Source organism: Polypterus senegalus, chromosome 9, assembly GCF_016835505.1.
Source record: "Polypterus senegalus isolate Bchr_013 chromosome 9, ASM1683550v1, whole genome shotgun sequence".
In the NCBI taxonomy this organism is placed as follows: domain Eukaryota; kingdom Metazoa; phylum Chordata; class Cladistia; order Polypteriformes; family Polypteridae; genus Polypterus; species Polypterus senegalus.
The window spans coordinates 104839334-104867261 of record NC_053162.1 but is presented as its reverse complement, the minus strand read 5'-3'; the positions used below and the strand labels follow the sequence as shown (position 1 = coordinate 104867261).

The window sequence follows — 27928 nt, the reverse complement described above, 5'->3', positions numbered from 1 at the left end:
CTAAACATGGCTGTAGCACTTTGTCGGTTAAAAGTCTTGAGCCATTTGTTTGAGATATTCCCGATCTGTGGGCGGTTCCTGTTGCGTACGCAGATTTTGAGTCTGCTTTTTGTGTATGCAAGCTTAATAAATGAGGTCCAAGGAGTTTAACCTTTCATTCTACATATTTGGAAAGGCACCTCCTCAGCAGTTGGACTGTAATTGCTCCCCAGTATACAGATGGTGCCGTTTGACAAGGTTTGGGCGTTGTTCTTACCCTTTCATACGCCTACCTGTCATCTTTAGCTTCTCATTTCCTTTTTTTAAGCAACCATGTCTTCCATCTATAAGTGGAAAAAGCGTGCGCTCCAAAATTTTTAGAGCTTCATTCATTAACTTTCTAGAGACATCTCCAAAATATACAATCTGGCAGTAAGTAACGGTGGATGGAGTGAGTGCACAAACCCACTCAGAAGATCGGTCACTGTCCCGAAATGAAAAGGTGACCGAGAGGACCCAACAGTTGTGATGTACCGGTTCAATTTATTCACAATGTGGTGGCACTTTATGCTGCAGTGGGAGCAGCCCAGCACCTTACCTTTGTGTTACATTCAGATGACTTTGCATTTTACTTTGAGGATCGTTGACAGCCCCAAAACCCACCATATAAGCTAGAACTAAGCCGCCAAGCTATAGAAATCCTGCTCTGATACCGACTACTGGGTTCACTTTCACCTCCAGGATAATTTATTTAAACAAATCCTCCTGGATTTATGTAGATAATTTACGATAATATCCTGTGAAGGGAATAAGGAGGCTTATGGACATGATTTGCGTAAAGACTGTCTCAGAGGATTCAAAAAGTGTAGATTGATGATAGTTTCTGGTAGTATTTGTCAATCTTCACAGGAAAATACTTATGTCAATAATTACGTCTCCAGCTAAATTGCTGAAAACCTGTGCAACACTGCTCTGTTTCTTGACATCATGTCATCAACACAATGCCTGCCCTTCCGTTTTGTTTTTTCAAGGATCCTCGAAAAACACAATACAGTAGTCCATTTCAGGACGTTCTGCACATAACACACATCCATTAGAGGGCAGTCGTGTCCCTATTATGTTCAAAAACGGGAAATCGTTTGGTAAAACGACTGAAATGTTTATTCATCCCAGGTAAGAGAAGGTATAAAAAAGAGTCTTGAATTCTACAGAAACATACAGGTACTGAAAATGAACGCGCATCACCTCATCATTTCATAAATAGGATCGCCGATATACAGTATATACATACTGATCAGATGGTTGTACACTGTTTATAGCCACCTCAGACATTTCAGCCGGTGCCCTCATGTTTGTTTGAGACGAAGTCATTTTTTCAAAAGAAAACCATAAACGTCCAAACATATAGTGCCAGTGCCCGGCCGTTGTTTTCCAGTACATTCACATGCTAATTATACCGGTGAGGTCCGCCCTGTTTATTTTTCTTTTCTGTGTGCAATAATTCACATTTCCTGCATAGCGCGAAGTATGAAATGGTGGTAAATAAATCAAATAATGTTTATTCTTTATAAGTACCATGGCACCGGGGATAGGCGATGTGCAACATATTGACTAGCACCTTGCAAGTACTGTACAAACTTCCTGTAATCTGCACACTAACAATAGGGCCAAAACACATGCGGGACTAAGCGAACATTTGGTTTAAATGGAAAATATCTTATACTCCAGATTTTTGCATACTTGTGTATTTTACTTAGGTATAATGTTGATTATATCATTAACTAAATATATGTTATTTTAACAAAAAAAACATTTTTATTATGTTTTTTAACTTTTTTGGAAACTCTAACTGAGCCCCCCCATTCTCTAGTTGGTTGCGTCTTAGTTGTGACGTAAGGAGCATGGCTGCGTGCTGTGTTTGTACTTCCTCGTAATAGGCGATTGGGGAGAAATGTGAGATGTCTGTGGTTTTTGTACCTGAGAGGTTGCGGGAAAATATCCAGATCAACCAGAATATAATACAACAGGTAGGTTTGATGTTCGAGGTTTTGTTTGGATGAACCTTAGTAAGTAATGTGAAATGAAATACAGTTAAAATTAGCTTAGCCTGTGCTGTTAATTCTTCAGTTGATTTTAGTTGTATGGAATCAGCTGTGTGTACTTCAGACACGCAACAAACTACTTACGTATGGCCTCTTTTTAAAACAAGACTTGGTGAATGGGGAAATGGTTAAAACCATGAATTAATTTTTATGGTGTGAAACACGATCGCGATGTAAACCGTTAACAATTACAATACACACTAGACTTGTCTCTTTATTTCTATATGTAGCGTACTCCTGGCTTACATAATTGCAACTGGACATTCAATGATCAGACCATTCAAATAATCTGTTTTTCATCATTCTTCATAGTGATTTTTATTAAGTAGTGCATTCCACGTTTTACACCCAGAGCGAGGTGCGGGTGTAGTAGAATTTACTACAGCTGTTTAATAACATGTTACGCATGTTGAACAGTAAGGCGTTAATCCAAATAAGGACACGTTTGAAAAGACAAAAAAAGGCACGAGAAGCTAAGCTCATTCTCACCCTGGGATCAAATATTTGTAATAAGTTTTATTTATGTAGCGACTTTCATACACTCAAGACACTTTACAATTCAATACACACAAGACAGTAGAAATTACATACACGAAAAAGAATAATACTCATTGAAAAGATGTGTTTTTAACAGAAGTTTGATATTAATAATAGATTTTTCCTCGCGAAGGCTGAGAGGAACAGAATTCCAAATTTTGGGGCTAACACTCTGAAAGCTCTGCCACCCATAGTCACTAACCTTTATTTGGGTACAGTGAGTAAGTTAGCGTCCGATGATCGTAATGCACGGGCAGGAGTGTAAGGAAGCAGTAGCTCATATAGCTAATGAGGGGCTAAACCATGAAGGTCTTTAAAGGTGAGAAGAATTTTATATTTGATTCTTGAAGAAACTGGTAGCCAGTGTAAATCATAGAAGACAGGAGTGATGTGAGCAGATTTTTTTAATGTAAGTAAATGAGCAGCAGAATGCTGAACATATTGTAATCTATTAATATATTTAGTCGGGAGGCCATAAAACAAAAGCATTGCAATAGTGCAGGCGGTTAGTGATGAAAGCGTAAATCAGTGTTTCATTGTCTTTCACACTGAGGAAAGAATGCAGATGAGCAATGTTGCGAAGATGAAAAAAGCTGTCTGTACTATTAAGCTGATGTGTGATGGAGAAGTAAGAAGCTGATCAAAGATGACATCCAAATTACGGACTGATGCAGTGGTTGAACCAGGATCCCATCAATGTCAATTTTTAGCCCACGAAGGGTAGAGGGGACAGATTTGGTGCCAACTAATAAGATTTCTGTTTTATCAGGATTGAGTTGCAAAAAATTATCTGTCATCCAATGATTGATTTCCCGAATGCAGTCAGTCAGCGCAACAGGTGAAGATGTTGCAGTTGCATCAACACTAACATAATGTTGTGTTTCATCGGCATGGCAGTGGAAACTTAGACCATACCGATGAATAATCTCACCTAATGGGAACATATAGATGTTGAAGAGGATTGAACCGAGAACTGACCCTTGAGGGATACCTTGAATGAGTGAAGTAGTGGCAGATTTGTATTCTCTAATGAAGACGTAATACTGGTGATCACTGAGGTATGATGTGAACCATGAAAGAGCAGTACCAGAGATACCAATAGCTGAAAGTCGGGACAGTAAAATGTCATGGTTAACTTTATCAAATGCTGCGCTTAAGTCAAGGAGAACTAGAATAGGACCCATCCCAGAATCTGCGGTTATAAGTAAGTCATTGGCTACCTTAAGTAAAGCAGTTTCAGTGCTCTGTAGGACTCTGAATCCAGATTGAAAAGTCTCAAGCAGGTTATGCAAATTTAAATAATCACTGAGTTGAGCAACAGCAACCTTTTCTAAGGTCTTAGTCATAAATGGAAGATTAGAAATTGGGCAATGAAATTTTAGCTGAAAGGGATCTGAGCCAGGTTTTTTTAAAACAGGAGTTACAGCAGCAGTTTTTAAATCACTTGGTGCGGAATCTACAGTTGATAAAGCGAGAAATGGGGGCAGAAAATTTGTCAGTGCAAGCCTTAATCAGTAAAGTAGGGGCAGGATGTAGGTGGCAGGTAGATTGATTTAATTTAGATATTACTTCAGCAATATAAGTTGGTGTAGTAGGGTTCAATTTAGATGAACTGTAGATTTAGAAGTATAATCAGTCGACAGAGATGAGGAATGGTTAGGGTTAGGGTTAACTGACAAACATTGATACATGGTCATAATTTTTGACTGAAAATAGTCCAAAAATAGATTACAGTGCTCAATGGAGAAATAAGGATTGTTAACAGCAGGTTGACAAAGTCTGTTAACTGTATTAAAAAGAGATCTAGGGTGACAAGTACCAAATAGGAGTGGAATAGTACTTTGAACGTGCCGCCAATAAGGCACATCTGTTCGGTTTAAGCCAGGGCGTGAACAACCAGACCAGTCTTCTTCCAGAGCCTTTCCAAGTGGCGACCAGTTTGTTTCATGATATGCCAAACCATGGAGATGACTGGGTAGTAGCAGGCCTGGTCTTAGGTATTATGGGGCCCTAGGCGAAAGGGGGGTTCAGGGGCCCCCTGGAAGCTCTGCGAAATGCGTGAAAATTAGACCAAGGAGACGTTTTCTTGTAACGTTACGAGGTCATCACCCTGCGTCCCTTTTTCGCCTGGAGTAGTTAGCTGCTACAATTTAGCCAGTTTGAACTGTTTCCATTGGACACCATGTGGCGGTTTGTAGCTAAGCCCAGCTTAGTTTTTTTGTATTTTTTCTTTTTTTTAGTTTTTTTTGTCCTTTTTTATTTTTTGGGATATTTGAAACTTTTGGAATGTTTGAGAAATGATAATTTTCTGGGTTAATACTTATTTTATTTTACTGAAGTAATTATGAGTCTTGGGATATATTTCAAACTTCCTGTTTCTGGAACACTTTATGACGAACGAAGCAACAATAAGATTACAACTAGTGAGCAGGCGTAGCAGCAGTGATTGGGAAAAAAAATCGAAAAACCACGTACTGTAAACAAAGTGTTATTGCTACTCTGCTACTGCTGAGCTACATGCGATTGAAAATTGATTTTGCGCGCTTTCTTTTGGCATGTTTAACATGCGAGGGGAGGGGCGGGCTGGGTTCCTGGCCGCCGTCGATCTGGGGCCCTAGGCGGTCGCCTACTTCGCCTATGCCTAAGGCCAGACCTGGTAGTAGGAACAACCAAGGATTTAATAGGTGCCTAATGATCCACAATTTGTGACATTGTGGAATTCTATAGAGATAAAACCTGCATAGGGAAAGACAACCCAGACAGGAAGCACCAACAGACATAGAGAAGGATAACTGATCAATATTCTTGATATTATGATAGGTTGCTTTAGATTTTAGACTTATTTTAGGGAGGGGATAAGTGAAGCTAAATTCAATCGGCTTGTGATTGGAGATCCCAGTAACAGTACAGGATGTACAGACATTCTGCAGACCAGTGGAACATACAAGATCTAGAATATGGCCCTTAGCATGGGTTGAAAAACCAACATGCTGCACAAAACTGAAACAATCAAGTACTGAACGTAGCTCACAAGCAGATGGACAGTCAGAATCCACATAAATATTAAGGTCACCCAGTAAAATAACAGCAGCAGACATGTCACAGACAAAAGTGAGTATTTCATAAAGTTCAGAGAAAAAATCCAGCTGAAGTTTAGGAGGTCTGTAGATTAATATAATGTGCAGCAAAGCCTTTGCGGTGATTTTAACAGCCAGGTATTCAAAAGACGTAATGTTCCCCAGATCTTAACGAACGACTCATTTTTTTTAATGTTTCCCTCCATCTTCACAAATGGTAGCTTTTTCAAACCTACTGTCACCTTTACTTCTTTAATATGCTCTGGCTTTGTTCTTTCCTTTCCCTCCTGTATATGTGACCTGCTCTTTTCATTTCAGCTGCACCCCTGATGAATGCTATACAGCCTAAATGTTGGGTCTTTAATCTTCTTTACTTTTCAGCATGGAAGTAACCTTTTTCTGCTTTGCTGATGAAGGCTGCTTTACTATGCATTTTAATGTATTTCTATATACATTTTTTTAAACAAATAGCAATTTAATATATTCAGCTAAGACCAAGCTAATAACAAGAGAAACATTTCCATGTCACATAAAATTGCAACATCCCTTTGTCAGATCCTAGTCCACTGCTGGAAAGTTCACAGTGTGGTATAAAACACACACATTTTTAGGGGTTTTTCACTGATTGTGATATAATTATAATAGTCACTTGTTCTTGATATTTATGAATAAGCTTGTTTTTCAAGATTTTATGTAATTTTGCAGTATTTGGATGCTGTGGGAAAACAGCTGCTCGTACTCGGTGTAGCAACTGAAGATTTAATGATTGGGAGAGGTAGCACCTAAGTTACAGGCACAGTGCCTCATATAAAGTTTGGGACAAGGACAGATTTTACCTTGATATACCCTTCTGTTCCACAGTTTGATACAAATCAAATAATTCAGACATGATTAAAATGAATATTGTAGACTTTAAGGGTATTTCCATACATTTAGGTCACATCGTGTAGAAATGGCAAAACTTTTTATACATAGTCCCCCATTTCAGGACACAATTTTTGGGACAATTGGCATCACAAGTGTTTGTGATTATTTAGGTGAGATTCATTGACTCATCAGTGCAGGCATAGGATACCTAGGCTTGTTGCTTCTATCCTTTGTGGTCTGTAGTTTTCATTGTTCAATATGAGGAAATGATGTGCCAATAAATGTCAAAGAAGCCATTCTGTGACAGGAAAAAGAAGAATAAAACCATCAGAGATATCTGTAAAACCTTAGGATTACCTAATTCATTACTGAAACATCATTAAGAAGAAAGAACACAATGGTGAGCTCAATAATCACAAAGGAATTGGCAGGTCAAGCAAGACCTTCACTGCTGATGACAGAAGAATCCTCACTACAGTTAAAAAAACAAAAAAACCTGTCTGGCAGATCAGGAGGCAGGTGTGTGTCTGTGTATGTCTGTGTGTCAGAGACTACTACATGCAGAAGACTTCATTAACAGAAATTCAGAGGCCACACTGCAAGATGCAGACCACTAGTTTGCCACAAAAAGGGAATGGCCAGATTAAAGTTTGCAAAAAAGTATTTAAAGAGCCTACGGAATTCTGGAAAAAAGTCTTGTGGACAGACTAGACAGAGATGAACCTGTATCAGATTGACAGCAAAGGGCAGAGGTGAAAAGGAACTAACCAAGATTCAAAGCATACTTTCTCATCTTTTAAACATGGTAGTGGGGGTGTTATGGCTCAGACATGTGTGACTGCCACAGGTACTGGCGTACTTCTGTTGATTGATGGTGTAACTCACCGGAGTCGAACTCCGGTCCTGGAGGGCCGCAGTGGCTGCAGGTTTTCATTCTAACCATCTTCTTAATTTGTGACCAGTTTTTGCTGCTAATTGCCTTCTTTTGCCTTAATTTTAATTAACTTGACTCCGGCCCCTTAGTTGCTTCCTTTTTCTTAATTAGCAGCCAAACAATAACGAGACACAAAACAAGAATCCATATGACCAGCTCACCTGTGCCCATCACAAAATATGTGAAAATAAAGAAAGATGGAGGTCTCAGTTAGGCTGATCTCTCAGCTCCCCAAAACATTCTGAGGGTGGTCTTAGAATCAGAAAAATCAACAGTTCTGGAAAAGTCTGCTGTGGCAGAATGAGAGCACCAACAAGCTATGGAATTAAATAACAAGTTTAACAGCAAGAATCTGCTTCTCATTGTGAAACTGGTTGGAGTCTGATGCCCCGATTTAGCTGGTCATTTGTTGGCTCGTTTCATGGCTCATTTCTGTTTGGCTGCCATTTAATGAAGAAAGGAATCAATTCAGAGGACAGAATCCTTAAGGACAGGGCTATTAAAATGAAGGGAACAGGAGTTAATTAGCAGTGAAAACTGGTCACTAATTAGGAAAAGGGTTAGAATGAAAACCTGCAGCCACTGCGGCCCTCCAGGCCTGGAGTTCGACACCCCTGGTAACTGCTAGCGGTAGTTGCACAATCAATTCTGAAGTGTATAAAAACATCTTTTTCTGCTCAAGTTCCAGTCAATGCCTCCAAACCGTTTGGATCGAGCTTCATCCAAAAACAAGATAATGATCCCAGACATACTGCTAAAAGCAAAGCCAAAAAAAGAAAAATTCTTGAATGGCCAAGTCAGTCTGCCAATTTAAATCCAGTTGAGCATGCCTTCCATATGCTGAAGCTAAAATTTAAGAAACAAGCCCCCAAAGCAAGCAGGAGCTGAAGATGGCTGCATTAGAGGCTTGGCAGAGCATCACCAGAGAAGATACTCCATATGTGGGGATATCTATGAATCACAGTCTTCAAGCGGTCATTGCATGCAAGGAACATGCAACAAAGAACTAAATAGGACTGTTTTAATATACCTACCATTGCTATGCCCCAAACATTTTGGTTCACTGAAATGAAGAGACCATGTATAAAAAGTGTTGTCATTTCTACATGGTGTGATTTATTTTTTCAATTTTAAACTGTGGAGCAGAGGGGTATATCATGAAAAAATGTGTCCTTTTTTCAAACATTATGGAGTGCACTGTATATTCAGCCAAACTTAAGTACAACCATTTTGAATGTGGAGCTGTCAGTACTCTCTTACTGTTTGATAATTTGCATTTTTGTTTCCCTATATTTAAGGACAAGCAATTTTCACATACTGTCTCTTTCCTTACCTAAACTGTTAATGACTTTCTTAAAGAAGTATCATTTGGTTTCATTAATACAACTGACTGTCAGACTGGTGACGTTCCTTCATAAAAAAATCCACCTAAATAAATCTTTTTTGGTTTTACTTAGGCTGTGTAACGGCTACAAAGGGATATGCGAACCTGCTCTGTGGTGTACCACTTTTTTGTACAAGTCTTAATTTTGTCATGTCTGTTTATGATGCTGGCATTGACTGACTTGCAGCAACCTTTTAGTGAAACAATCACATTCTTAAAATGGATGAATGTGGGTATGAATGTGGATCACATTCATAATTTATGTGAACAGCTCCAGTATTTACATGGTACCACACCAAGACCACCCTTTTCCAAAAGGTCTCGGTATATTCTTTTGTCACTAGTGTGTTATTGGCTTGTTCACATCTACCTAAAAAAACAAGACTTAAGGGGAAATTGCACCAGAGTTTAAAAAAAATAAATAAATAAAAAAATTCATAACACCTTTTAGTCCAGGAGGAATACGGGTTAGTAAGGCAGTGACAGGGCAAAAGTAGTGAGCAGAGTAAGGGTGCAGACAGGTCGAATGTGGACTTGTTTTATTATCTTGGATTTATCCACTCCTGGGGGGTATTTTCCGTACGTCGCTTAAATCATCCGAGATCAGATGCCTCATCTTGGATGAGTTAATGCCGGTGAAAGTCATCAAGGATAAGTCGGTTTTTTAAATGCACCCATGTAGTAGATTAGTCTAGCTGGATCTAATCATCCGAGATGAATGCGTGCGCCCGCGCTGATTGAAAAGCCCATATATACTCAGCAAAAAAAGAAACGTCCCTTTTTCAGGACTGTGTATTTCAACAATAATGTTTTAAAAATCCAAATAACTTTACAGATCTTCATTGTAAAGGGTTTAAACAATGTTTTCCATGCATGTTCAATTAACCATAATCAATTAATTAACATGCACCTGTGGAATGGTCGTTAAAACCTTAACAGCTTACAGAAAGTAGGCATTTAAGGTCACAGTTCTAAAAACGCAGGACACTAAAGAGACTTGTCTACCGACTGTGAAAAACACCCAAAGAAAGATGCCCAGGGTCCCTGCTCATCTGCATGAACGTGCATTAGGCATACTGCAGGGAGGCATGAGGACTGCTGATGTGGCTAGGGCAATAAATTGCACTGTAAGACGCCTAAGACAGCGCTACAGGGAGACAGGAAGGACAGCTGATCATCCTCGCAGTGGAAGACCACGTGTAACAACACCTGCACAGGATCGGTACATCCGAATATCACACCTGCGTGACAGGTACAGGATGGCCACAACAACTGCCCGAGTCACACCAGGAACACACAATCCCTCCATCAGTGCTCAGACTGTCTGCAATAGGCTGAGAGAGGCTGGACTGAGGGCTTGTAGGCCTGTTGTAAGGCAGGTCCTTACCAGACATCACCAGCAACAACGCCGTCTATGGGCACAAACCCACCTTCGCTGGACCAGACAGGAGTGGCAAAAAGTGCTCTTCACTGATGAGTCACGGTTTTGTCTCACCAGGGGTGATGGACGGATTCGTGTTTATCGTCAAAGGAATGAGCGTTACACCGAGGCCTGTCCCCTGGAGCGGGATTGATTTGGATCGATGGCTAGGGCCATTCCCCCCAGAAATGTCCAGAAACTTGCAGGTGCCTTGGTGGAAGAGTGGGGTAACATCTCACAGCAAGAACTGACAAATCTGGTCCAGTCCATGAGGAGGAGATGCACTGCAGTACTTCAAGCAGCTGGTGGCCACACCAGATACTGACTGGTACTTTTGATTTTGAGCCTCCCTTCATTCAGGGACACATTGTGAAACATTTTTAGTTTATGTCTTATGGTGTTGACTCTTTTACTGTTCATACAAATATTTACACATTAAGTTTACTGAAAGTAAAAACAGTTGAAAGTCAGAGGACATTTCTTTTTATGCTGAGTATATATTGAGTCTAGAAAACATGATCAGCAAGTCTTTGATAGGCTGCAGCAAAATGACGAAAGAACGGGCACATTTTTTTCCACACAAGCTGTGCGTGCGTGCGTGTGTGTTACTCGAAGGATTTCAAGATTTAATATGCACAAGGGGTAACACTGCAAAAGTAGCCCAAACCAGAAAAGACGGCTGGCAAAAAGTGGCCGACAGATTAAACGTGTGTGCATTGAACTGACTGAAAGCAGAGTTTCATTTCCTATGTGTCAGATTAATTATTATTTAATATGTCATAATTCCAGATCAAACGTGAGCACAAGGAGAACATGGGTACAGGTTAAAGTGAAGTACAAGAATATACTTCAAACTAGTAAATCCTGAGATATAACTATTTAAAGAATTGTTGACATAAAGATTCATATGTAATATAAAAAAACATTAATTTTTAAAGCTGATAAGAAGGCAGACAAGCAAAAAACAGGTGGAGGTCCACGCGGTCCAGACCTAACCCCTGCGGAAGAGTTGGCTCTCCAGCAAAATGCCCATTGCCCTGTTTCTGAGGGCATTCCAGTGGGCAGTGGTCACTTCATTTCAGGTAAAGGATGGTCATTGCATATATTTGTTCTCAATGTGTGCTATAGGTAGGTTCCATATAGCCCTCTTTTTTGTTGGGTCTGTTGCAGTGAATGTCATATCCCTAGAACTTGTGTCTGACCAACGAGATATTGACGAAGGTCGAATATTTGATGAAGACACTGTGTCTGATTATTCAACAGGAGGAGAGGTACATTTTCCAAATAATGTTTGATCAAACTCCACTCTGATCAGTCCCATGTGCCCTAATTATATTTGGAAATCCTGGGTAATGAGAATGTTAGGCAGATTGTGAGATTCTTTATGGAACTGTGGGTGTTTTTGCCTGTGTATCTGCAATGGCATGAAACACCTCTTTTATTGTCTGCACACGCAAGTGTCCAGGAAACACTGAAAACCCGAAGGAAATATTTCAGAGACAAACAGACTTTACAAATTGCCTGGCAAACTGCACTTTTAGACAGATTTTCCGCATAGCCTACAGTATATAAGAAAAGTGTCCTTTGCAAAAAACCTCAAAGCAATGCATACTGTCGCTGTAGTTGTGAGAGCCTGACTCTGCCGAGTTTGACTTCAAGTATAAGATGCTAATAAATCTTTAAGATACAATATTCCCACCCGGCTAAAGCGGTATCTTTCGAAAATAATTTCATCCGGGAACAATAAAGGGCCTTGCCGATCGCGCAAAACCCTCTCTCTCTATGAAATTCTCTTCTTATAATTTGTGTACCGATAGCAATTGGTCTCTCATTCATGAACGGCGAAGCTATGACTGAATGAATATCATGCACTGACACCGATTAAGTGTATGAGCTAATCCTTGTTTACATAGAACAAACCTGCTCTGAACAGGTTTGAGGATTTGGATGTGCTGCTATGACAACACATCCAGCAAGAGTTTCAAAAAAACCGGCAGATCCAGGATCAGGTCAAATCGTCAACTATTACATCTGGCTAAACGATTAATCCACGTACGAAAAATACCCCCCTGGTATTCAGAGTAAAAAGTCAGTTAACACCTGTGGTCTCACCTGAAAAAGTTGGATCATCGCACTACTTATGTTTTTCTCCTTTGTAGACAGAGCCATATTTTAGTAAAGGTGACCACAGTATTTTTTATTACATTTCATTTTTGTAGGCATTAGGTGTCAGTCCAACAGCCACGTAAGACAGAGTAATTCTGGGACATGTTATGTTGGCTGACACTTGAGGCTTGTTAAAGCGGGCATTTTAAAGAAATGTAGTAAAAGGAAAATCAATAATTTCTGTTTGCTTTAATGAGAAGATCTTAGTATTAAAAAGTATTCAGGACTCTCATGTTTAAGAGTAAATGGTATCAGAATCAGATGCAAAATGATACTTTTAGTCCATCAGAAGTATTTAGAAAAACGTTTCTGAATATGCTTGGTGATCAACATGCAGAGTAATGATATTAATAATAATAATAATAATAAAAAAAAAACACTTGTGAAGGGGCTAGCTGCAAGTTTACTAATGAAGAGAACAAGCTCACTATTCAAAATTATGAGAAGGCTCATTATAGAAATGAAGCATAAAACATCTATAAAATACTGCAGCTTTGCATAGCACATCTGAAGTAACTCAATGCCAAATGTAGTGGGTGTCCCTTCTTATACAATCCTATGTATGCTTTTGCCTTCAAATGAGTTTTGTTTTTTTTAATTTAAATTGTATTTGAATAGTGGCGCTAAGTCTGACAGTCCTAACATACATATGTAACTAGATCATCAAATTCAATTAATCTAATTCTGGTTTCCAAGGTAATAGCTAGCTATATGTATACTACTGGTCAAAAGTTTTAGGACTCTCCCATTTTTCCAGTTTTTATTGAAAAGTCCAGGTCCAGTAAATAACCTGAAATGTTACAAAGGTAAGGAGTAAACTACTAGAGTGTGTGTTTTTTTTTGAGGTTATTAGAAACTGAAAATACAGTAAACCCATTGACTCTCTGACACCTGTCTAAGATTTTGTTGTGGCTTTGGGTCTGTCTGACCTGCTCCAGTCAGAGTTTCCTTTAGTTTCAAGTTCCATTTGATGGTGTAGGAATCTGTGCTCTGTGGCTTTTTGGCTTTCTGTGCACTTTTTTCTGTAAGAAATGCCTATACTTTTAATGGTTATAATGGTCTTTCTTTGTTAATTGCGTTTTTCGTGACATAATGGTAGCAATATATAGTGCAGTATTATCCAAATAATGCTTCAGAGTTTGTAGCAACACAGTTTTTTTCAACACTGCTTTTATATAGACTTTAGGAACTGTTTGCATCATCTTTCAAGTCTGAGTTAAGTTTCATTGCGGCAAAAAAGAAGTTGTTAATCCATCACTTGTTACCTGAAAAAGGCCTTTTTGCATTAATCCGGAAATTACATAATTTGTCTGTTTTTGTTAACCCAAACTTTTTTTCTGGCAGTTCACTGCTTCCCTTTTGTAGAATTTCAGGTTTGCCAGTGGATTTGGAACTGTTTTTAAATTTCAACAAAACAGAAACATACTTAACCTCCTTAGCATTAAACCAGAGTGTCATTCAGGCTGTAACCTATGTGAGAAAAGCGTTAGTCCCGAGCACCACTTGAGCACCTGATAACCTCATAAGCGTTAGCTCCGAGGTTCACTCGAGCTGTAAAAGTGCCAACAGCGTTAGTGTGGAGCGTTGCTCAGGAAATGATATAGGCATGTCTTGTGTAAGCAACCGGCTCAAGCGTTACCCGGGACACGGTGCAGACATGTCTTCTCCTAGCCTCATAATGGCGTCTCATAAGAAACATTTTTCTGCAGCCCAGGTGTTGCATGCTCTTGACATTGATCCGAGCAATGAAGAAAAATTGAATCTGTCTTCAGGCAATGAAATTGAAATGAACAATGTGGAAAGAAAATCTGCAAAGAATCACATCCCAACTGTTACGCTGGATTGTGTATTTCACTGTGCTTCAAGATATACCTCACAAACCATGCATTTTGGCAGTATATACAGTATTACCATTATTTTTATTATTTGTATCATTATTATACTCTTTACACTTGTGACTTTGTATCTTTAGTGTTTTGTATGTTTTACAGTATGAAGATGAGATTTAATAAATATTAATATGTAATTTTTCAAGCTAAAAATGAGAAAAAATGTACAGCTAAGGAGGTTAAACTGGTTCTGGTTGTCAGGGAGGGTAGAATAATTATGTCATTTTTTGAAATTATTAAATATATTGTGTTTAAAAAGTGGAAGAAATGCGTTAGTAAGTTTCATAATTGATGGACTGGTTATAGTGAATAATTAATTGCACCTGTGCCTGGCAGATCAGTACTGTATATCATACTTGCAGCATACATCAGGCAGAACATATTTTCATTTTGGCTGAAGAAAATTATACAGTACCTGCCACAAGTCAAAATTTGTATTTTTCCTTACAGTTACTTGATGAAAATGACCAACTGATTCGATGTATTGTGGATTATCAACAGAAAGGACGTGCCTCTGACTGTGTGCAGTAAGTGGGTATATTCCATCTGGCTGCATTATAATAGCTGGGTCCTAATTTAAAAATTTGTGCTGCACAATGTTGAATTTGCCAAAATGTTATTTAGAAACTCTGTCTTTATATGTGCTCAAAGGTTATTTATCTTAAATTGATTTTGGAAAAGATATGTTTCAGCTGCACTACCTTTGTATATACAGTACATCTGGAAAGTATTCACAGCGCATCACTTTTTCCACATTTTGTTATGTTACAGCCTTATTCCAAAATGGATTAAATTCATTTTTTTCCTTGGAATTCTACACACAACACCCCATAATGACAACATGAAAAAGTTTACTTGAGATTTTTGCAAATTATTAAAAATAAAAAAACTGAGAAATCACATGTACATAAGTATTCACAACCTTTGCTCAATACTTTGTCGATGCACCTTTGGCAGCAATTACAACTTCAAGTCTTTTTGAATATGATGCCTCAAGCTTGGCACACCTATCATTGGCCAGTTTCGCCCATTCCTCTTTGCAGCACCTCTCAAGCTCCATAAGGTTGGATGGGAAGCGTTGGTGCACAGTCATTTTAAGATCTCTCCAGAGATGTTCAATCGGATTCAAGTCTGGGCTCTGGCTGGGCCACTCAAGGACATTACAGAGTTGTCCTGAAGCCACTCCTTTGATATCTTGGCTGTGTGCTTAGGGTCGTTGTCCTGCTGCAAGATGAACCGTCGCCCCAGTCTGAGGTCAAGAGAGCTCTGCAGCAGGTTTTTATCCAGGATGTCTCTGTACATTGCTGCAGTCGTCTTTCCCTTTATCCTGACTAGTCTCCCAGTTCCTGCCGCTGAAAAAGATCCCCACAACATGATGCTGCCACCACCATGCTTCACTGTAGGGATGGTATTGGCCTGGTGATGAGCGATGCCTGGTTTCTTCCAAACGTGACGCCTGGCATTCACACCAAAGAGTTCAATCTTTGTCTCATCAGACTAGAGAACTTTGTTTCTCATGGTCTGAGAGTCCTTCAAGTGCCCTTTGGCAAACACACTACAGGCCTGATTGGTGGATTGTTGCATAGATGGTTGTCCTTCTGGAAGGTTCTTCTCTCTCCACAGAGGACCTCTGGAGCTCTGACAGAGTGGCCATCGGGTTCTTGGTCACCTCTCTGACTAAGGCCCTTCTCCCCCGATCGCTCAGTTTAGATGGCCGGCCAGCTCTAGGAAGAGTTCTGGTGGTTTCAAACTTCTTCCACTTACGGATGATGGAGGCCACTGTGCTCATTGGGACCTTCAAAGCAGCAGAAATTTTTCTGTAACCTTCCCCAGATTTGTGCCTCGAGACAATCCTGTCTCGGAGGACTGCAGACAATTCCTTTGACTTCATGCTTGGTTTGTGCTCTGAGATGAACTGTCAACTGTGGCACCTTATATAGACAGGTGTGTGCCTTTCCAAATCATGTCCAATGAACTGAATTTACCACAGGTGGACTCCAATTAAGTTGCAGAAACATCTCAAGGATGATCAGGGGAAACAGGATGCACCTGAGCTCAATTTTGAGCTTCATGGCAAAGGCTGTGAATACTTATGTACGTGTGCTATCTCAGTTTTTTTATTTTTAATAAATTTGCAATAACCTCGAATAAACGTTTTTCACGTTGTCATTATGGGGTGTCTTGTGTAGAATTCTGAGGAAAAAAATGAATTTAATCCATTTTGGAATAAGGCTGTAACATAACAAAATGTGGAAAAAATGATGCGCTGTGAATACTTTCCGGATGAACTGTATTTGTTTTTAATGTGTACTGCATTCAAAACGCTTAATTTACAAAAAGCTGTATTGCCCCTTTATGGCTCCCTTTATTTTCTCACACAGTATTGCAAATTTTTTACAGGGGATCTGCACCTGAGTGTTTACTTTGCAGTGGTCAAGCAAACAAATTGCCACTGAATGGTTGATGTCCATCCAGAATATGGCTGTAAAACTGAAAAAATATAACCCACTCTTATGCTAGTCATTGTTCCTTATACTTATTTCTATGGGTGACGGTAACATCAACATTTATATTCCTAGAAAGCGTACAAAAATAATTTCTGTGTGGCTTTTTTCTTGCTTGTTTCTTGATCCAATTCAAATCTTTGACTTTCAGATATCTATTAACGTTTGATATTCATTTGTATCCAGTGACATTAATATTATCTTTGTATTTATTTCTATTGTATTCCTTAGACTATGTGTTAAACTCTTTGAGCATTCGAAAGGTGCTACACAAAAAAAATGTTTTCTTATTATTAGGGCTGCTGTGAGATTTTTAAAAATGTAATTGAACAATTAACATTTCTAATAAAAATTGCAATTTTTTCCTTCAAGCATATTAATATTTTTCTTTAAAGCAAAAATAACTATGTGATTAGTTTCTCATAAACAATTTTAATAATTGCTTAAATTATTCTAGTTTGTTTAACAGTTTTGTGTAACAGAAACAATGCCCAATGACCACCAAACACTCACCCTCTGGGGTTTGCTATAATTTTTGGGAAAATCAGCTCACATTGTTTGGATTGCTATGTTGCAACACAACATGCTAAGAGCACTAAGAATTATACAAACAATTAAACATTATAAAGCCAAAACATCAAATCATGGTTCAGTTTTTGTGCACAATCGACAGTGATATAATTCATGTTCTGTTACTCTGTTGCTGTTACCTGGTGAGGAGGAGTTAATTCAGTTGAAGATGTGTATAGATAAGGCTTTTAAATAGCAAAGGATTGACTTAAAAACTTCTAAATATATATCTGATAGGGTTTTAGACGTTTAAAATTGCACATAATCATAGACTTTTTTTTTTTTAAATTTATAAACGATACATTCTATATAATCCTTTAGCCCAATTGGATGTAAATGTTGACATGATCAATTTGCAATAATTATTGCCTAGTTTTATTGGTTACAATATATGTTATGTAAGCTATGTAGGTTATGTAGCAGGTAACATACACTTAATTAGACAGTAACAACCTATCATGTCTGCTTTGGGTAAGTGTCAGTGAGGTGCGAGGAACTGAGCAGTTCCACTCTGTGTCATCTGTACTTTAACAGCTCAGACATGGGTAGCATCTGCACCATAATGTTTCAGGTCAGACATCCAAGACAAGCAGATATTTCAAGCTGAGAAAGCTTGAAAACCAACGTATTCAATGCCAGGGATACGGCTGACCCTCTAACATTCTGTCTCGTACTCAGAACTATGCTTCGACAGCCTGTTACTGTATACTTCAAGGGTTGACTTGCATTAGCAGATATCACACTGCATGTAGCATCTTGTTCTGGGCATTCTGCTATACTGTGCAAAGTAAGTGTTTTTTTTTTTTTTTTCTTGCTGTGAATGCTGCTTAATCTAGACGATGATGCTAACATGCAGACACATTCGGGGCACAGTGCTTGTCCGTCCTCAATGTTAATGCAACATGAAAATGAAACTTATTTACTCCAAACCAAAAATATGGGAGAATAGTGCCCCTAACTGATTCAATACAGTACACTGTATTTTGTGTTTTAGTACAGGATGATCCTGTATTATATGGGGTGAGTGGTAACTCTGCTGGTGTGAGTTGATGAAGACCATTGCCAAGAAACAACACTGGAAACGATCAAGCATTGTTAATAGACTTGGATTTACTTGGCACTGCCAAATTAACACATTTAGGGTCTGGTTACATTTAATCGCAGAATTTTTTAACATATTCATTCCACTCATCAGCATCATTTAATCAGCAGCTCTGATTATTTCTGTTATTAGTAAAACTATTACACAGTGCCATGAGTTTAGTTTCTATCCTGTGTGACGATGCGGGTTCAGCTCCCTGCTCCCATCGGCTGTTCGGAAGCCCTCGAACCCTACACCGTTGGAAATGTTACCGATAAGCTAGACAGTGAGGCAATAACAATGGAGCAAAGGGATGGTGTATAAAAGTGCTTTTATTTCAAAACCAACAACAAAAACAAAGTGTTCAATTAAAGTGCAGTGCTTCAATGCCTTCAATAAATAAATAATCCATTAAAACAGTGACAATCGTGGAGGTTAAAAAATATACAAAAATGATCTTTTAAAAGGATGAGGAGGTTAAAATGTTGCTGGAAGCGGTCCTTTAAAAACAATGACATGCCCGGTGCTTCTTTTACTGTAGCATCTCACCTGCTTCTCCCGTTTGGGCCCTAAAACAGGTGAGACGCTCTCTCTACAGCTGTCCTTCTCTCATTCAAACAGGTCTGGAGGCTGCCCGATCCTGGCTTCGGTCACACACCCATTCCAGGCCTGAGACTTGGAGTCCTTGATAACCAGGACGCTCACACCAAGGACTTCTCTGCTAAGTTTTATGACTCCTGCTTTCTTCAATGGCGAGTCGCCTTCATTGTCACTCCCGCTCTTCTCCAAATGCTCAGTGGTAGTGACTACAATCAACTGCCCTAGGTGCTAGCTAAACACCTCGCTAGGGCCCACCGTCCAGCTGCCCTTGAGCCTAATCTCTCACTCGCTTTCTCCTGCTCCGTGTTCTCCAGCAACCGCTGTCTTTCTTTCCTCTCTTTTTCCATTCATCCCCTCCTAGCTGACTCGTGCTTCTATATATTCCGAGAGGCCATAGCAGCTGCAGCACATTAGCAGCCCCAGGAACGACCACCAATGTGGGCAGTCCCTCACCTGTGCAATCCCCTAAACCACGTCCCACCGTTAAGCTATGAGCGCGGTGATTATTTATTTAAAAAAGACTGGCCTTTGCTGAGAGAGCTGTGGACCCATAACACCACATCCTGGTTACTGTCTGTATGGAATCTGTATGTTCTCCCCATGTGTTTGTGGACTAAGTTTTGCAATGCTTCAGGTAATGTTTTATAGCCACGATATTAGAAGTGTGTTATTAAGCAACTCTCAATGATTGTCAAAATCAGTGTATTTCTTCATGTGTTGTTAAATTACATCCTTCCTAGTTTAGATTTGCAGGGAGCTCCTCAGATGTTGCTTATTAAATGAATGATCTGCGATGTTGCTATAATATATGTTCAATATTTAATTAACTAGGTTGCTTGTAAGAAATTGTAATTTTTGATTAAAAGAAATCTGTAATTTTCATATTATTATTAACACAGTATTTCAAAGAATAAGCAAGATAAGAATTCCCTGGGGAAAAAAAAATACTTTCAGAGTTTCAAAATGGGTAGATGACAGTGACATAGTCTATATCAGGAGATGTCAAAATTATTATACAATAGCAGTATATGTGTGCAGTGTTCTTGAAATTAAATAACCATTTGCTTAAACTTGTTTCCAGGTTAAGGTAACAAATGATGACAGAGCACACTTGTTGTTTGATTCTTCTTTTTCTGAGTACACTGGAAGCCATAAACTGTCATACTATCATGATAAAATGGAGTTCTGTTACAGACAATAAATTTGTAAGCATACTTATGATAAGAATGGTGTATAGAAAGAACATTTTTTACACTTGGCAAAATGGTTCCCGTGTAGACATGTTTGGTAAACAATACAATTATTATTATTATTATGAAAGGTTTTTCCATTGATACTTTTTATTAGATCTTGACAGAATTCACCCCCAATCTCATAATTTTAACACACTTGCCATGGTTGACTACTACTGTAGTTCACAGCACTTTCCCCTTTCTTTTTCATCTGTAACTCCAGGAGAAAAAGTTACAAATGTATTATAGGTAATATGCCTATAATAAGAAAGTAAATAATTGACTGTAACAAAAATACCATCACAGCCTAAGTAGCACTTAGTAGCATTGCTTCAAAAAGGTAGATAATAATAAACAGTTTATGGAGACACTTAAAATACAGTTACAATATTACTTTCTTCTGTTGTTGTTCCCTGCTTCCTTGTCATAAGCCTCACCATCCACAGCCATTCATCATAAGATTTTTTTAAAATATTTTGTAATATGTTTATAATTAACTTTTATTAGTTTTTACAACGTTTAGCCTATTATGTATAGGCTACAGTTTTCAGCTAAATGTTTATTTACATATAAATTTGAACTTCTGGTTTAAATTATAACATTGTACCATTTGCTTAAATACAGAACAGTACCTTATACTTCTGAGTATTTTATAAGTCATTTTGGGCCGTGATGTGGTTTGTGCATTTTAATGCAAATTAAACTAATTATATAAATAAAATGTTTTACTTATTTTAATTAAAAAAATATATGCTGTATAAAACAAATGTTCTGATCAAAACCAATGTAGTGATTAGGACTGAGAAGGTGATTAGTCTTCCTGAAGAAATTATAAATTGTTGTATGGACATTTATGTGGAATGAATATTTTTGCTCTTTTATTCTTTACTGTTATAGATATCAGCAGATTTTGCACAGGAATCTTGTTTACTTGGCAACCATTTCAGATTCCACTCCTAGCACGCCATCAGCTGTAATTGTGGTAAGGATCTTGTTTGTTTCTATCTTTGGTATTGCAAATTGGAGCCAACTTTTTAACTCGGGTGCAAATTTCACACATTCTCACTTTTTAAATTTATCACATATTGGGGTAATGGTAATTTATACAGAAATGTTAAACTTTCTAGGTTTCCACACATAATCTGAAAGACTGATGCATATTATATTTTGCAAATGATTATAATTGTTATGTTGATGAAATGAGAAAAAAATATATATATATATATATATATATATATATATATATATATATATATATATATAATGATCATCAGATATACAATAATGAGCAAAAAGCTTAGGCCAGCCAAGAAAATTATTTTAAAGCTAGTTATCTGGGCACCTCTCCTCGACCCCCATCTAGTCCATTTCTGTATTAAAAGATAAATTGGTATTTTTCACGTCAAAGTTTCTTTCGACCCACCAAAACCAATGTCATAGTGTACAATAATGTTCTTATGTAAATTTGGTTCTAAAGTAAGATTTTTTTTAAATAAATTTTATAAAAATATTTAGGCTGTGTTTACTTTTTAAAATGGGCTTGAAATGACACAAATCTAAACAAAGTAAAAACCTTATAATGTACCATATACATCTGTTTTTCAAGCGAATAATGTTATGAAGTAAAAAATACAAACATTTTTGTGTTGTTTTTGAGAAAAAAAATCTTTTTTTGTGAGATTCCGACATTTTAAGAGGTCCAGCCAGTCCATGTTTTGAAGTGTACTTTCTTGTTCTTTTCTTTTAATGTATTTCTGACATAGCCTGGAGGTATGTTTTGGGTCACTGTCTTGCTGTAGGATGAAACCCTGACCTATAAGAGACAGACCAAAAGGTATCACGTGGTGCTGAAAAATGCCGTGGTGACTCTTTTGATTCAGAATGCCAGTCTCTCTGTGCAAGTCACCAACTCTGCTTCCAGCAAAAGAACCCCTGACCCTCATGCTTCCTCCTCCATGTATGACAGTTGGTGTCGCACACTGAGGAACCTTCCTTTCACTCACTCTACGGTGTACAAAGACCAGCGCGATGAACCAAAGATTTCAAATTTTTATTCATTGGTCCTTAAGATTTTCTTCCCATCTACAGTAGCCCACAGCTGGTATTTCATGGCCCAGGCAAGCCTCACTTTCCTATTTTGTCTTTTTAAATAATGGCTTTCTTACTGCTACTCTCCCTTTCACACCTGCAGCACAAAGTCTCCTCTTCACAGTCGAAAATGAGACTTGCTTTTTTCAACCACTATTAGGCTGTGCTTGTACAGTGGTGTGAAAAAGTATTTGCCCCCTTCCTGATTTCTTATTCTTCTGCATGTTTGTCACACAAAATGTTTCTGATCATCAAACACATTTAACCATTAGTCAAATATAACACAAGTAAACACAAAATGCAGTTTTTAAATGATGGTTTTTATTATTTAGGGAGAAAAAAAAATCCAAACCTACATGGCCCTGTGTGAAAAAGTAATTGCCCCCTAGTTAAAAAATAACCTAACTGTGGTGTATCACACCTGAGTTCAATTTCCGTAGCCACCCCCAGGCCTGATTACTGCCACACCTGTTTCAATCAAGAAATCACTTCAATAGGAGCTGCCTGACACAGAGAAGTAGACCAAAAGCACCTCAAAAGCTAGACATCATGCCAAGATCCAAAGAAATTCAGGAACAAATGAGAACAGAAGTAATTGAGATCTATCAGTCTGGTAAAGGTTATAAAGCCATTTCTAAAGCTTTGGGACTCCAGCGAACCACAGTGAGAGCCATTATCCACAAATGGCAAAAACATGGAACAGTGGTGAACCTTCCCAGGAGTGGCCGGCCGACCAAAATTACCCCAAGAGTGCAGAGACGACACATCCGAGAGATCACAAAAGACCCCAGGACAACGTCTAAAGAACTGCAGGCCTCACTTGCCTCAATTAAGGTCAGTGTTTACGACTCCACCGTAAGAAAGAGACTGGGCAAAAACGGCCTGCATGGCAGATTTCAAGACGCAAACCACTGTTAAGCAAAAAGAACATTAGGGCTTGTCTCAATTTTGCTAAGAAACATCTCAATGATTGCCAAGACTTTTGGGAAAATACCTTGTGGACTGATGAGACAAAAGTTGAACTTTTGGAAGGCAAATGTCCCGTTACATCTGGCGTAAAAGGAACACAGCATTTCAGAAAAAGAACATCATACCAACAGTAAAATATGGTGGTGGTAGTGTGATGGTCTGGGGTTGGTTCATGCTAGAAAACCCTCAAATAAAGCTGAATTACAACAATTCTGCAAAGATGAGTGGGCCAAAATTCCTCCAGAACGCTGTAAAAGACTCATTGCAAGTTATCAAACGCTTGATTGCAGTTATTGCTGCTAAGGGTGGCCCAACCAGTTATTAGGTTCAGGGGCAATTACTTTTCACACAGGGCCATGTAGGTTTGGATTTTTTTTTCTCCCTAAATAATAAAAACCATCCTTTAAAAACTGCATTTTGTGTTTACTTGTGTTATATTTGACTAATGGTTAAATGTGTTTGATGATCAGAAACATTTTGTGTGACAAACATGCAGAAGAATAAGAAATCAGGAAGGGGGCAAATAGTTTTTCTCACCACTGTAGCTGTTGTGCTGTGTGGAGACCGACATAAGCCGGTAATTCTCAGAAACTTGTCTTCTGATTAGGAGGTGAATTTTGGGTCTATCAGTTCTGTTCCTATCGGAGCTTCTTCCACTTTCCAATTCTCCTTGGATTGTGTAGGACTTGCTGACACATTTTTTGCAGTTTCTCTAAATGAAAGGCCTACACTTCTAAGGATAGTGATGCACTCTGTCATTTCATTTGTTAATTGCTATCTTCTTGCCATTCTCACTGGAATTTACAGCTTTCTACAATGTAATATTCTCCAAGTAGTAATTTGGAGAATTTAGAAACACAGTCTGTTCCAACTTTGCTTTAAGACAGAGAATTTTACAGAAGCTACAGAAGTTGGGACAACTGCACAAATTGTTTGCTTCAACTTGCAAGACTTAATATGCTTTAATTGCTGCACAACATCAGTAGGTTGTAACCTATTAGTTGTTCCTTGAAAAAGGCCCATTTGTAATATTCTGAATTTCCTTTTTTCAGTTTTTGCTAAACTTAACTTTAATATTAAATCTCTGGCAGTTTCCTGCTTACTTCTTCACTACTAAGACCATTCATTGCATTTATTTGCATTATATTTTGAAGAAAAACTGAGGTGTTCTAAAACTTTTCCCTGGTAGTGTATGGTGTGTTGAATCCAAAATGTAAACTTGTAGTTCACAAAGGCACACGTCTGTTTGAAGATAAGTTGATTGAGAAGTACACTGATGCTTGTCTGCAATATTCTGTGAAATGTAGATAGTGGCTTTGTCATGGTTTTGAGTCTAGGGGCCAGGGGATGCATTTCGAAGAGTTTGTTAGGTTATCTGATCGGAAATGATAAATACAAAGAAATATAAATAGAACACAAAGCCGAGTTATAGAAAATGGCGCAAGAAAGTTGGAGGAACAGTTCCTGTTTATTGTATAAATATTACATTTTTGTTCTAGTGAAATGAAAATATTGCCCAGAACAACCAACCAACCAACCAACCAATCATTATCCAACCCGCTATGTCCTAACTACAGGGTCACGGGGTGCCCAGAACAGCTTGCCTTAAAAAGAATTTTCTTTGATGACCCAAGAGGTTTACACAGTACTCTGTTTGTTTGTGTGATGTGTGAATGCAGGGGGCATTTGTTTCCCTACGCTAAACCCACATGCATAACAGTTTGTAACATGAAGATCATATCTTCTAACAGAGTTGCTATTTAATAAGTAGATTTAATAAGGTGCATGTGAATGACATTGATGTTGAATTTGACTATTCTCTATGATACTGTTGTTTAATAATAAAATAAAAATGAGAAACAAATTATAGTGTAAGGCATAAATTACCCATGCTGTTGCATGGATATAAAAAGTAGGCTTTGAAGTCATTTAATATTTAAAATAACTGTTGATGAACAACTTTGGAATCTAATTATTTACTTATTAAGTACAGATTTGACCTATTTTATGTTGTGCAATTAAGGAAATAGAATAACAAGCATGCAAAAATGGATTAAATAGGCTGAGATATTAACAGTTCACCCCCTTGAACATCACTTACCATGGTAGTGAGAAGCGTACTAAATTACACATTAGGAATACACTGTATGTGAGCAGTGTGTAATCCCAGAAATCCGTGTTCTTGGAGCAAGCCACAGCTACACTTGGGCAGTGTGAGAGGTTAGTGCTATGGAGTAGCTTTACTTACAGATAACACAATTTTTATAACAGTGTTGTACATTGTGTTGACCCAAATCAGAAGTCAGTTATAGTGTGTGTGTATTGTGTTTTTTTTTTTAAAGAAAATAACATTGCATACAATCAAGTCGAATGTATACTGTAAATTACTTCATAGTCAAAATAGAGAGTAAAAAAAAAAATAACGGGGAAAAAAAAGAAACGAAACCTAACAACAGAATTCAACCCTCCACCTGAGAGAGATGTCTCTATTCCCTGATGTTAATTTATATTCTAAAATTATATTAATTAAATCTTGCCATATTTTTAAAAAGTTTTGACCAGATCCTCTAAGCAAAAATTAGATTTTTTTTTTTCAAATTTCAAATAGTAGAGAACATCAGTTACTCACTGATATTTTATAATTGGTTGGTTGGGTTTCTTCCAGTTAAGTAAGAAAGATCTGCATGCTAGTAGTGTGATACGAATGGAGTTCTAGGGCTTTTTTGCTTTGAACTATGATTATATAATTGTATGTGGCTTCTTGTTTGTACAATTTTTAATGCTTCTATTTGTTAAATATTATGCTGGACATTTTTCTAACCCTTTTATTATTATTCATAGAATTCTGGGGCAATGTTTTGGTATTTGGAGAGCTTATTTATACCTTAAACATTATTCCACTGTTTTAGTGTGATTTAAAGGCCTGATTTATTATAGTGACAAAAATGCAATGAGCATTGTTCTGTTTCTTTAGACATTTCCCGATACCGTGGCAGAGGCTGCTGTTGTGAATTCAGCCATTAAACCAGAGGTTAATCATCCCATGTCTCCTGAAGAGAAGAGAAATGACCGTGTGCTGTAAGGTCCAAGCTAGTGATTATGCATTATTAGTAAACAGAGATATGAACAGGAAAAGGGCCATATCATTTTTCATGTTCCTAAACCTCAATTGACTACATGCTGGTTCTACATGTTTCTTATTTTGATATGGTTAAAGTAAATTACTTTTAGTGATGTCCATTAAATAATACTTTATGTTCCTTATAATTTAAGAAAATAAATGGAAGTCCTATAATTGGCAATTTGTTTCTTAGTGGATATATTTGATGTTGAATCTCATTACCATAGAGTAAATGCAGTGATTTTTAATGTGGTTTATTTAATAGCTGTAAAATTAACGTTGCAAAGGCTGTCTCCAGTTCAGTATTAGTTTTGTAACTGAAATATGTTTAAATATCATACAATATAAAAAGTAAATGAAAGCAAAACCACTTGGTGACTGGATTATATGGTTATTTTTCTAATTCCCTCTGTATAGTGTGCCTCTTAGATTATATGTGAATGTTTATACAAAAGCTTGCTTATGGAAAAAATAAAATGCTGTGCTTTTCATGTTTAAATGTGGCACACTGACTGCATTTTGGCTGTCAAGGTTGCCTCAGAAAGGATATTCTAAGTACTCTTTAACTCTACTGCTAATGGTAGATCTTGGGAGGTTTCATATAGGAGGGATTTTTGGAAATAATTCAGTTTTAAGACATCATGTTTGTGCTATAAAAAGTTTTCAATCTCTAAGGTGGAAGTTTTCGCCTTTTTTATTGTTATACAGACTTGAAACACAGTGGATTGAATGTGGCTTTTTTGACATTTATCAATATAAAAAGATCCTTTAATGTCTAAACTGAAGACATATATCTCTGTAAAATAAATTAATTACAAATAAAAGATGCAAAATAATTGAGAGGAGATTGACATTGTTGTGTTTAAGCCACTTATGTAAATTTCACTTAATGCTGTTACTGCTGGAAAACAAGTCTTCTCCCATCGGCGCATCAGGTTTTCCTCCAGGAATCCGCTGTATTTTGCAGCATTCATTTTACCCTCTAGACAACACAAGAAACATCCCCACTGCACTCTTTATGGTGGGGATATTGTGTTTTTGATAATGTGTAATGTTTGGCTTTTATCAAACGTGGTATTTGGTCTGATGGCCAAAGAGTATTTGATCACAGAACCCTCTGACTTCAGAGTCTCCCATGTTTCAAGATGTTCTATGCATGCGTTTGTTTGTTTTTGAAAATATATAATGGCAGGCTTTTCTTTGTCCCTCTGTCATAAAGCTGCAACAGATGAAGCACCTGGGCAACAGTTATTATATGCACAGGTCCTTACGCCCCCATACTCCCTGGCCAAAAATCTTGGGCAGAATAGCTTATAACTCCTTCAGGGGTATCCTAGATCTCTTGGAGGGCCCCTCACTAGTTTTCATCTTGCACAATCATTCCGTTTTTGAGAATGGCCTGCTCTAG

The 27928-nt window shown here is 37.9% G+C and overlaps 1 protein-coding gene across 1 annotated transcript; it reads left to right on the top strand.

Moving 5' to 3' along the window:
* The first annotated feature begins 1872 nt into the window (after positions 1 to 1872).
* On the top strand, positions 1873 to 27360 carry ss18l2 (ss18, like 2). Its single transcript, XM_039763559.1, has 4 exons — positions 1873 to 2006; positions 14806 to 14882; positions 21240 to 21324; positions 26374 to 27360. Exons 1-4 carry the CDS (start codon positions 1938 to 1940, stop codon positions 26479 to 26481), a joined length of 339 nt encoding a protein of 112 aa, XP_039619493.1. The 5' UTR covers positions 1873 to 1937; the 3' UTR covers positions 26482 to 27360.
* Positions 27361 to 27928: the final 568 nt, after the last annotated feature.

Bases quoted from the DNA above. Each gene is read 5' to 3' on its own strand.
- ss18l2 (XM_039763559.1), top strand. From the start codon at position 1,938: ATGTCTGTGGTTTTTGTACCTGAGAGGTTGCGGGAAAATATCCAGATC. The intron at 2,007-14,805 runs GTAGGTTTGATG...TTTTCCTTACAG, and splicing joins ACCAGAATATAATACAACAG to TTACTTGATGAAAATGACCA. The intron at 14,883-21,239 runs GTAAGTGGGTAT...TTACTGTTATAG, and splicing joins CGTGCCTCTGACTGTGTGCA to ATATCAGCAGATTTTGCACA.